This window comes from Lolium rigidum, chromosome 4, assembly GCF_022539505.1.
Source record: "Lolium rigidum isolate FL_2022 chromosome 4, APGP_CSIRO_Lrig_0.1, whole genome shotgun sequence".
NCBI lineage: Eukaryota > Viridiplantae > Streptophyta > Magnoliopsida > Poales > Poaceae > Lolium > Lolium rigidum.
This window is the reverse complement of record NC_061511.1, coordinates 69,584,633-69,596,293: the sequence shown is the minus strand read 5'-3', so window position 1 is coordinate 69,596,293 and position 11,661 is coordinate 69,584,633. Positions and strand designations below refer to the sequence as shown.

Below are 11,661 nucleotides of genomic sequence, written 5' to 3'. Positions count from 1 at the left end.
TTTTCCTGTTTCTAGGCACATACCATGGACACCAACCAGAAAAATGAAAGAATGAGATTCTTGAACTGAGCACTAGTTGGCATGAAAATCCTGAAATCAAATCAGAGAAACAATCATTAGAAAGGAATCTGGAAGGGAAAAAATGGAATCACCTCAACCGGTTCCACACTGGCCAGATGCCATCGAAGCCTTATACTGCCTTGTCGATGCAAAGACTATGGAGACAGGGGCACCTCCTGTTGAAGGAGAAAAGCAGCAGCGGGGCTAGGCTTCACCTCGAATCATCGGTCGGTGCAGGGAACGGCGAGGTCCGCGGTCGCCGCTCGTGCCGCTCCCCTCGTCACTCCGGACAGCGCAAGGCGGAACATCACGCGGCCACCGGAGGCATCATGGAGGAGACGGGGAGGAGGGATCGAGCACATCGGCCGGGGAGGCACGCTGGCGGAGCCTCCCTCCATGCGCTCGTCGACGGCCTGGCCCGCACTCCTCGCGCGCGTCGATGCGCGTCTCCTCGTTGACGGCGGCCTCCTCCTCTCGCCCGAGAGGCGCTGGCGCTGCCGCGGATCGGAGGCGCGGCCGCGGGTCGGAGCCATCCAGCGGTAGAGCGGCGACGAGGCGGTGACCTGCTGCCTCCACCGGCAGCCGCCGGCGATGGCGACGACGAGGCGGCGCTACTTCCGCCGGGCAGCCCGACGGCGGCGACGACGAGGCGAGGAGGATTGGGCCAGGGAGGGCGACGGGCGAGAGATGGGATTGTGGAGGAGAGGCGCGACACATGATTGGCGGCACGACCAGGCCGGCGCGGGCTTTTAGTGACCCATGGATAAAAAGTGGGTCTGCGGGAGGGCCTCGGCCGCCCGGACGAACGGCCGGCCGAGATCGCGCCACGTCAGCTCGATCGGACGGCCGAAAATCCAAACGCCTGTGAGAGCCCCATGGGGGTGCAGCAATCATACCGTGGGATGGCTTATGGCTACACTGTCCAACGTGTTTCATCGAGTTCCGCAACTACACATCAAGTAGTAATTATGTGATCTATGGTTACATCAATTTTGTTTTACATGATAGAAAATGTAAATTTGCGCTAGCGAAGCCTACCCGTATTAGAAGTCGGTCCATTCTCGGCATTTTCCCATGTTTCCGGTGTGCGTGTGTTGTAACTTGATATGTGGCAATACACACGCGTTGAACTTCTCGAAAGAAAATGCCAATTATAGGAGATAAAAAAAACACTATATTGATATATTCCATCCATTTAAACGCATCGTCACTATATTCCGTACATTTGGACGCGTCCCCTATCTAACAAAACGTGTCGCTGCACCACCAATAAACCTAACCTATTGCTGCCTTGCTAGAGCATCATCACCTGTCTGGTTATAAGTAATCTGTACGTAGACTATCATTGTCTGTCGAGATATTGGCCACCACACCACCCTAGAAATCATTCGTTGCATATCTTTATTTTTTGACTTGAGGAGGCAGTTCCTTCCGTGTTTCTCAACGTAACCCTACACCTGTGGCGAAAGCGAGATGGGAACAAGAGAGCGAAGTCCAGCCAAGCCACGGCGGCAGCGTAGATGCAAACCGCAAGCTGTGCGCAATAATAGCGCACGGAACAAACCGAATTAGGTGCACGCCTCTCCCCTCTTCCACCCCCTGCCAATCCCCCAAAATCGCCGCCACGCGACGGCGGGTTCGGCGGCCGCTAGCAGGAGTAGCCGCCGACGCCATCTGGGCGGAGCTCCCGTGGCCGCCGCGTGTCGGCCCTGGCGGTTGCATGTATGCGGGAGGGGAGAGCCAATGGGGGAGTCGACCGAGAGGGAGGCGGCGCTGATGCCGCCGCCGCCGCCGCTCCTATGGAGGCGGTTCGGCGGCCGAAGCAGCCCTCCTCGTCCGGCTCGGCTGCGTCGTCTTCGTCTAGCGGCGGAGGGGCGGCGGAGGAGGAACAGGGAGGCAAGAACAAGCAGGGGAGGCGCAGGAGCAAGCGGCGGGAGGAGGTCATGAGGGCGATCCGGGACAGGCTCCCCGCCGCCCCCTCCTGCTGGGGCAACAGCGTCTCGGTGGTGCAGGAGCGGAGGGGCCGGAGGGAGAGGCCCGACGATCGCGGCCGCAACGGCGCCTTCGAGGTCCTGCAGGAGGAGGGCTCCGGCGCGGGAACCGCCGCGTTGCCGGCGTGGTGCTGCCTCTGCCCCGAAGGGGACTGCTGCTCGCTGGAGGCCAACCCGAGCGCCAACGGCAAGGAGGACCCGGGCCTGCGCACCCTCCTCGAGCGCAACGACTTCTACTCCGACGACTGCAACCCGCACGCCCCCGCCGTCAACGACGACGACGGCGGCGGCGGCTTCGAAACCCCGGCCGCCGATTTTGATTAGGTGCCGTCGATCCGTTACTGCACATTGCTGTACAGAAATTCTATACACCGTTATCTGAAGCAAATTATACACAGATTGTTTTTTTTTCTCTCTTTTCCTGCGTGCCAATGGACAAAACGAGAGTTGTGGTTTTTCTTGCTCTCTTTGTCTCATCTTCAGTGCATTGGATTGACTCCCGTGGTCGCCTTTGCCTGCCTGCTGGTGAGCGATGTGGCACGCGGCGCAGCACACGAACCTTTTTCCTCGTCTCCATTGCCTTTCCACTGTGGAGTGTGATTGCTACCGAGGTCTACGTATCGTGTTTCTCAGGTGACTTGGCCAAGGGGTGACGTGTACCTACCTCTTGTGCTTTCCGTAGGACACGAACACGCAAAAGAAAAGATCCTCCTTCAAAATATCATTTCCTCTCTTTCAAAATTATGTGTCACACATTTATCTAAATTGACATGCATCTAGACGCAAAGATAAATGCAAATATAGACGAATCAACAACACTTAATTTGAAATGGAGGGAGTAATAAGAAACGAATTTGCTAATTCTCAATGTAATGAGATTTGCAAAAGAAAAAATACGTGCTGTTTTTACATGACCACGGAAAGGCTCAACCGATATGTTGCAAAAATGCTAACCAGGCGAGCGGGGTTCGATCCTTGGAGCTGCAGCAAGCCGCGGCATTGCTTAATGCAAGAACTAGGGATGGATTGTTTTTGTACTATATTATTTACGCTAGTTATAAAACTTATTTTGTACCTTTAAATACCGGCACTTGAACCAAACGAATCAGTGATCTGATCAGTAAACCGCCAACACCGAGGCCTACCTGTTCAATCGTCAATCTGGTTATTAGAGAGAGCACATATGATAGTTTTATCGATCATTATAATTGCAACTTAGAAGTAGGGTTGCAATTGAGATTTTTTTAGTTGCATGGGGTCGCCACCAAGATTTTTCTTTGTGTTCTATCTGAAATATTTTCAGTTGTAAGTATGGTCGCAATTGAGGTTTTTTTCTATTGCAACTGCGATTTTTTTCTTAGTTGCAAGTGTGGTTGCAACCGAGACTTTTTTTCATTAACGAAATGTTTTACATTTATGGTTGCAACTAAGATTTTCTTTTTGCGGTTGCAAGTGGAGTTGCAACTATCATTTTTTTTCTAGTTACAAGCGTCGCTGCAACTAGAATTTTTCAGTTTTCTGCAGTTGAAAGTGTAGTTGCCAATTTTTTCGGTTGCTACCGTAGTTGCAACTGAGAATTTCTCCAGTTGCAAGTTTAGTTGCAATTTGCAACTGTTGTCAGTCGCAATCGATATTTTCTTCAATTGCACCTGTGATTGCAACCGATATTTTTTCAGTTCCTAGCAAGGTTGCAACCGAGAATTTTTTAAAATGTTCAAATTATGAAAATATTACCGAAACTTATTTGTCACGTGATTTTATTTTGCCAAATATGAGATCGAGAAAATTTAACTTGTTTTTTTTTAAGTTAGATTGTAGAAAACAAAAAAAAAAACATAAAGAAAATGGCTATAAAAGATGGTGACATCGTTCTACTGAGCACCCTAGAGAGACCCAATAAGAAATGATACGACCAAGATTTCGTGATTCCAAGTCATCTCTGTTCTGAGTTCTTTCTGCCATCGTCCTATCCGGTCCCTAACCGTTGGATCAGGGATTCAGGCACTTCGTAGATCCATCTAGTCCGTACAAAACTACCAATTTTGTGTGTGTGTGAGATAATGAGCTGAGCAGGCTCTTTTCGTTGCCGAGAATCGGAGAAAGGTCTTTATCACTTCGAGACGTCCGTGCTGCTGAGAACTCACAGTTTTTGGTTGGATTTCAATGGTGCGGGCACCACGTCTGCTAAGAAGAAACGAAAAGCTACCCTCTTGGCTTAAATCCCAACGATGGCGACACAGCATTTTCTCCCCATCCACATAAAGGAAGATAGATTGGGGAGACGTCGTTATCAGACTATCAAGTGCCAATTGGGTTGGAGGCCTCCATCCAAACCATAATATCAAGTGGCAGGTGAGCTCAAGGCAGAAAAGTTCATAGATTTTAGGAGGTCTCACCCAGAATGAACTGTCGTAGCTTTTGGAGGAAGGCTGCTTCAGTCTTTTCAGTTTGTCGTCGTTCAGGTGTCATTTGCCAAAAGAACTTGCATATAGAGCCCCACCCACAATAGAAACCAAACCGTCCCGATCGTCGCAGCCATTGGAGCTCGTAGCGCGGCCGCCAGACCTTGCCCTGCTGCACTTACACCGGCGCCCCCTGAATAGTCGTTGGTAGGGGCGCTGGCATTGTCGTATGGGGGACGCCGGCACATCATCTCCCATTTGGGGGAGCTGCTCCCACACCGGCGCGCCTCATACGACATCCCCGATGGATAATTTGAATTTGAAATCTCAAACACAACAATAGAAATTCGAATAAGTCTACGAATATGAAGTTTGGGCCAACACACGACCACCAAATTCGAATAGGTTTTGGAATAAGAAGTTTGGGCCAACACACGGTCACCAGATCGTCGTTTCCGGCGCAAAAAATGGGCTTCCAAGCCAGATGATCACATGATCACATGAAGGAGGTTACAGGCGGCGCAACCTCGACGACTTCCTCATCGACGGCCGGCGGCAGCTCCGTCGCTGCAACAGGATCCACGGTCGCCGGGGGAGGCATGAACGTCGACGGTGCCGGGGGAGACATGAACGCGGACGGTGCCGGGGTAGACATGAACATGGACAGTGTCGGGGGAGACGCCAACGCAGCTCGCACCGCCATCACCTCTTGGCCGATACGCTTGCGGTACATCTCGTGCCACGCCCGCACCAACGGGTCAATCTTCTTCATGTCGGCCATCAAGATCTTCGATTCTTGAGACATTTTGGCCAACGATAGCTGTGTCGCTTCGTTGGTGGCCTTTATGGCAGCGGCGTGAACTTCCATCTTCGCCGCCTCCACCCTCCCCCTCTTCAACTCGATATTCATGTCTTGCTTGTCGAGGATGGCCTTCCACACGACGGCGGCTCTATCGGCAGCTTCCTTGTTCTCCACCGAGAATGAGGTGATCATCTTCTCGATGGAGGCGTCCATGGCTGCCAATACCGGCGCCGCATTCCTATCGGTCTTGGCCTTCTTGTTGCCAATGGGGCGCCCGGTGGAGGCGCCAGCTGGATCGACCGGCCCATCTTCTCCGTCCTTCAATAGAGTGTGGAGGAGGTCGTCCCATTTCTTGCAACCTTGGAGCTTGTTGTAGCAATGCATGAAGGGGAAGTCTTTGTCCTCGTGTATATTTCGAGAGTTTGGAGCATCTAACAACATATGATGCAAAACAATGAAACAAGTTGGATCATCGAATTGACATGTAACAACATGGATCATCAATTCATATGTAACAACATGGATCATCAATTCATATGTAACAACATGGATCATCAAATAAGATAGGCGTAGATCATACCCAATCCACCATTGCCTTGCCGCTCTCCTTCCGTGCCTTGATCTTCTCATAGTAGCCATGGAACCGATGGCGACGCAGCGTTTTCTCCCCATCCACATAAAGGAAGATAGATTGGGGAAGACATCGTTATCAGACTATCAAGTGCCAATTGGATTGGAGGCCTCCATCCAAACCATAATATCAAGTGGCAGGTGAGCTCAAGACAGAAAGTTCATAGATTTTTCGGAGGTCTCACCCAGAATGAACTGTCGTAGCTTTTGGAGGAAGGCTGCTTCAGTCTTTTCAGTTTGTCGTTAAGGTATCATTTGCCACAAGAACGTGCATATAGAGCCCCACCCACAATAGAAACCAAACCGTCCCGATCGTCGCAGCCATTGGAGCTTGCAGTGTGCGGCCGCCGCCAGAGGCCAGACATTGCCCTGTTGCACTCACACTCCTTAAGCGCAGTGACAGGACACAAACATTACGGCATCAACAACAAAATAAAGAGTGCCTATGAGGTAACTGAAATAAATAACCACAAAGAAACAACTACAGTGATCCTTTAAGCGCCAACGCACGACCTCCTAAGAGCAGGTCTAACAGACCCCGTAAAAGGGGCAAACCCGTATAATAACCGCCGGTTTGAGGGTTTCGGCTCTACCCGGCCGTCTAGCACGCCCCGTAAAAACGCCCCCCGAATCGTTTTTTGCTGTTTTCGAGTACGGGGCGGGTCCTCGCCCCTACTTGTGCGGGGTGGGAGCGGGGATAGTGGGCGAAACCACTATCGTCCACTCCACCGCGCGGGAAGCATTTCGCCGAAGCCAACTGCCGCCGCCGCCGCCCGATCTCCTCCCCGCGCCATTCCCGGCCGGATCCGGCCGCCATGGACCGTCCGCAAGAGCCGCCTACCGCCGGCGGTACACCTCCTTCGGGCGCGGTGGTTGATGTCCCCGTCGGAGGTCCGCCGACCGCCGGCGTCGTGTCCGCCATGATCGCCTCCACCATCCCGTCGAAGAGGAAGAGGATCCCGAAGCAATTCTTCGAACCACCGGCGGCGGCCGCCGATTCACCGGGCGAGCGCCGCCGGCTGCCAAGAAGACGGGCCGGTTGAAGTCCAAGGCCGCCGGGCCGAGGGGCGTGGCGCCGGCCAAGGTGCGGACCAAGGCAATCAGCCGCATCGGCCTCGCGCCTCCGCCGGCCTCCAAGGCCACGACCCCTCCTCCGTCCGTTCCGGCCGTTGCGCTGCCCGCGCCGCCCGCGCCGCCGCCAACCACCATCGACGTAGACAAGGTGTTCGATGTTGAGTCCACAACATCGTACTTGGACATGCTCAACGATTCCGCGGTGAATTTGGACACCGGTATCGGTGCATTCGATGGGGAGTGCGATGTTGAAGACTTTGATGATGAGAAGGAGGATGAGGGTGACGAGGACGAGGTGGTTGAGGTTGATCCGGCTGCCGCCGGTTCTTCGTCGATGCCGAAGCCACGCACGGCGAACTACAGCGAGATCGAGGACGTCATCTTGGTCCGTGCTTGGAGCAAGGTGGGGATGGATGCGTGCACCGGAGTGGACCAAGGCGGCAAGCGCTATTGGCAGCGCATTGAGGATCAATACCACCAGCTGAAGCCTCGCACGAAAAGCATGGCGGACAGATCCTACCGCTCCCTTGAAGGCCGATGGAACATCATCAAGCCGGCTTGTTCTCGTTGGAGTGCTGCCATGGATCAAGTGGCCGACAACCCTCCTAGTGGATGCGTGCCGGAGGACTACGTAAGTTTTCCTTGTGTTGATGATGTGTTCATGATGTGGAAACATCTCCTCATACTATTGTTGTGCAGCCCAAGTATGCTCAACAACGGTACAAGGACATGGCCGGCTCAAAGAACAAGGAATTTCAATTTGAACATTGCTTTTCCATCCTTCAACATCTTCCTAAATGGAAGTTGCGGGACAACGAGCCAAAGTGCAAGAAGGAGGCACTTATCGCCATGGATGATGAAGCGGAGGACATGAGGGGAGAAACACCGGCAAGCCCGAGGGCAACAAGAAGGCCAAGGAGAGGGTCAAGGTAGAACTTGAAGCAGCTAGCTTCCGGGAGAAGTTGGATCAACTCATGAAGTCCAAGGAGGCATTGACGATGAAGACGTTGGAGACCAAGCTCATCATCACCGACAAGAAGAGTGTGGTGAAGCTTGCCAAGGTGCAAGCAAGGAAGGAGCTTGACATGAAGATGATCGCAGCCAAAGAAGCCAAGGCCATGAAGGAGCTCTTGGCCGAGGAGAGGGAAATCATGATGATGCGCACCGACGGCATGGACGAGGATCAGCTGGCGTGGTGGAAGGAGACCAAGGCGGACATCATTGCGAGGAAGAAGGCTGCGCGTCAAGCTCGTGATCAAGGTGAGTCTCCGGCGAGCGGTGGCGCCGGTGGTGATGAATCCGTTGATGGTTGATCACATTTGGGAATTCCGTGGCTTGAACATTGCCTATGATCGTGTTGTGATGTTAAAACTATGAATTATGCATCACATATTTTGGATGTGCTATGTTTGATGTGAAATTGTTGTGCAAATTTCTGTCTAAAACCCTGTTTTGAGGGGCCAAAAACTCGGGCGAGCTAGCAGAGCCCGTATCCCCACCCCGTAAAACAGAATTCTGTTTTACGGGGTGGGGATACGGGCTCTGCTAGCTCGCCCGAGTTTTTGGCCGGCGAAAACCGGATACAGGGCCCTTTACTCGTGTTATACGGGGCGAAAAAATACGGGGCCTGTTAGACATGCTCTAACAGTATAAATGGTTGTCTCTTTTGCCGGCCACAACTTCTTGACCATTCAAAGGGCGAAAATTCAATTCGGCTCCCGGTGCATATGTTCCCTCTAAAAAAAAAAGACACATTTTGAAATGTCAAAAAAAATTGACAAAAAATTCTACATGTACATGTTCATAATATATGTGGGTTCATCAAGCTTCACGAAAAACTAATCTTGTTGGTCTATGCAAAAAATAGAAACCAAACCGTCCCGATCGTCGCAGCCATTGGAGCTCGTAGCGCGGCCGCCGCCAGAGGCCAGACCTTGCCCTGCTGCACTCACACTCCTTAGGGCATCTACAATGGTAGACGCTTATCTAGACGCTTATGGAAGAAAAAATAAAGATTGTTAAATTAAAAATCACATGAGCGCCTTCTCTTCCAACGCAAGACGCCAACCTCAGCATCCTTTGGTCTTTGGTAGCGCCCGCCTCCCCAGAAATCTGGGCATGCCGAGAAAATATCGCTTGACGCCCAGCGCAACTTCACGCGTCGATGCAAAGGAAATTCCTAGGCTCGATTGGGAACAGAGCAAAACGGCCAGGATTTCCATCCTAGCGCCTGCGGATAACGTCCGCGTTGTACATGCCCTTACGCGCAGTGACAGGACACAAACATTACGGCATCAACAACAAAATAAAATAGTGCATATGAGGTAACTGAAATAAATCCACAAAGAAACAACTACAGTGATTCTTTAAGGGCCAACGCACGACCTCCTAACAGTATAAATGGTTGTCTTTTTTACAGGCCACAACTTCTTGACCCTGCAAAGGAGGGAAATTCAATTCGACTCCCGGGTGCATATGCTTCCTCTATAAAAATAAAATATTTTGAAATGTCAAATTTTTTTGATAAAAAGTTCTACATGTACATGTCCATAATATATGTGTTTTCGTTAAGTTTCAGGGAAAAAAGTTTTTATGGTCTATGCAAAAAAGTCAAAAAAAATCTTTTGAAAAGCATTATTTCTCCCACTGAATTTTGTTGTTTTACACACGCCACATGACAAGTCAATTTTTCATGAAACGACTTTGTGAGCGTGTAACACGTGAAGATATACGTGTAATTTTTTTGTTTCTATTTTTTCAAATTTTATACATATGTGTAAGATGCATTTCAAATGGAGGGAGCATATGCTCCCATCTTCCAAAACACCACTCCCTTCAAAGGGCCACTAGACATTTGTGCTAAACAAGAGCTTAATACTAAAGGCTAACCTTACATCTAATCCTTTCGAGCACACCAACGGATTATTGACTCGTCCCTTCTACCATTGGGAGTCCCACCCAAGCTCCCAGCTCCCCCCTCTTCTTCAACGGCTTTGTCGGCCGAAGGTGACAAGGGAGAGGAAGCCGGCCTATATACCGTAGATGTAGGTCCTCTAGGTCTAGGATTCGTTCATGTGTTCGGGCTTTGTCGCAATTAGGTGTTATGTCAGTGGAGATCTAGTGGCAGAAGATTGCTGGGGGCGCTCCACCACTGGAATTGATGTTGTTCCTGCTTGCGGTGTTGCGAAGGACGGAGCTAGATGCAAGCAACAATTCATCTTATCCCTCCACAACGAATAAGCTCGAGGTCACTTCTGAGCTCCTGGATCTGGAGATTTCTGGCCATGTCACTGCTTGGAAACAGCTTATCAGTGGCGCACCTATTTTGCTTACCAGTGGCACACCTAGGTGCGCTACTACTATCACGCCACTGGTAACAGCTAGCAGTGGCGCACCTGAGATGCGCCACTACTAAGTTATACAAGAGTGGCGCACTAGTAGGTGCTCCACTAGTAAGCAAAAGGGTGCGCCACTCCTAAAGTTACTGGATGCGCCACTGTATCGTTATGGGGTGCGCTACTCCTAAAGCTACTGAGTGCGCCACTGCATCGTTATGGGGTGCGCCACTGCTTGTTGAATAAATTAAAAAAAAAGGCCACGTGGGACCTGGTTGTGGTACCGGTGCAGGTGAGTTGACGCATGGATAAAAAGCACATTTATTCTATTATTATAAACCATTGTTATTACAGGATCCAAATGACAAAATACAACTAAAGTTTCTAAACTTTGCATATGGAACCCTAAAAAGAACAAAGAAAATCAATTAAGTCCTCCGTGGCGCAGTGCCCCCCCCCCCCCCGCGCTCGTCCTCGATCTGGTCGGACGCCGGCGGAGTCCGACGAGGTCCACCCCATGCTCCAGGCCGTCGGTGCAGCCGCCGAAACCAGGCGCGGTGAGGAGGAGAGGCTGCTCCAGGTCGTTGCTCCAGGCGCTGGTTGACCATGCCGTCGAGGAGAGGCGCCTCAGGAAGCGACTGGGAGGGGCCACGGGCGAGGGAGAAGATTAGAGGTGGTTGACCCCATAATCCTTCGTCCCAGACCCCTACCATGGACTACGCCCCGACGCCCGTGCTGCCTCTACGCTGGTGCCGACGGCCGCCCCATGGAGAGGAGCAGGACCGGCTCGAGGGAGAGCAGCAGGAGCGGGCGAGGGTCGGTTGGCTGGCGGCAGAACGTGATGGGTTCGTTGCATAGAAAATAAAAAAATTCTACCGTGAACAAGAACAAAACCAAGATCCAATCTAGGAAAAGCCAAGATCTAATCTATGAAGATCGAAGCAACGAGATTGATGTGAGACTAACCCTCGAAGATTTCCAAAGCCTACGAGATTAGATCTCGTTGTTGGTGTAGACGATCGTCCCCAGTGCTGCAATCCGGCAGCACTTCCGTGTAGGATAACGTTGCATAGAAAACAAAAATTTTCCTACCGCGAACACGCAATCCAAGCCAAGATGCAATCTAGAAGATGGGAGCAACGAGGGGATGATCAAGACTAACCCTTGAAGAGATTCCAAAGCCTATAAGAGTAGGCTCTTATTGCTGCGGTAGACGATCACTTGCCGCTTGCAAAAGCGCGTAGAAGATCTTGATCACGATCGCTTCCGGCGCCACGAACGGGCAGCACCTCCGTACTCGGCCACACGTTCGGTTGTTGATGAAGACGACGTCCACCTCCCGTTCCAGCGGGCAGCGGAAGTAGTAG

General features: G+C 51.5%; 1 protein-coding gene across 1 annotated transcript; it reads left to right on the top strand.

Annotated features, from left to right (window-relative positions):
* The first annotated feature begins 1,490 nt into the window (after positions 1 to 1,490).
* On the top strand, positions 1,491 to 2,473 carry LOC124706015. Its single transcript, XM_047237686.1, has one exon. It carries the CDS (start codon positions 1,785 to 1,787, stop codon positions 2,373 to 2,375), a length of 591 nt encoding a protein of 196 aa, XP_047093642.1. The 5' UTR covers positions 1,491 to 1,784; the 3' UTR covers positions 2,376 to 2,473.
* The last annotated feature ends 9,188 nt before the right edge of the window (positions 2,474 to 11,661 follow it).

What these genes read in the sequence shown, in the direction of transcription:
- LOC124706015 (XM_047237686.1), top strand. Translation starts at nt 1,785, where the DNA reads ATGCGGGAGGGGAGAGCCAATGGGGGAGTCGACCGAGAGGGAGGCGGC.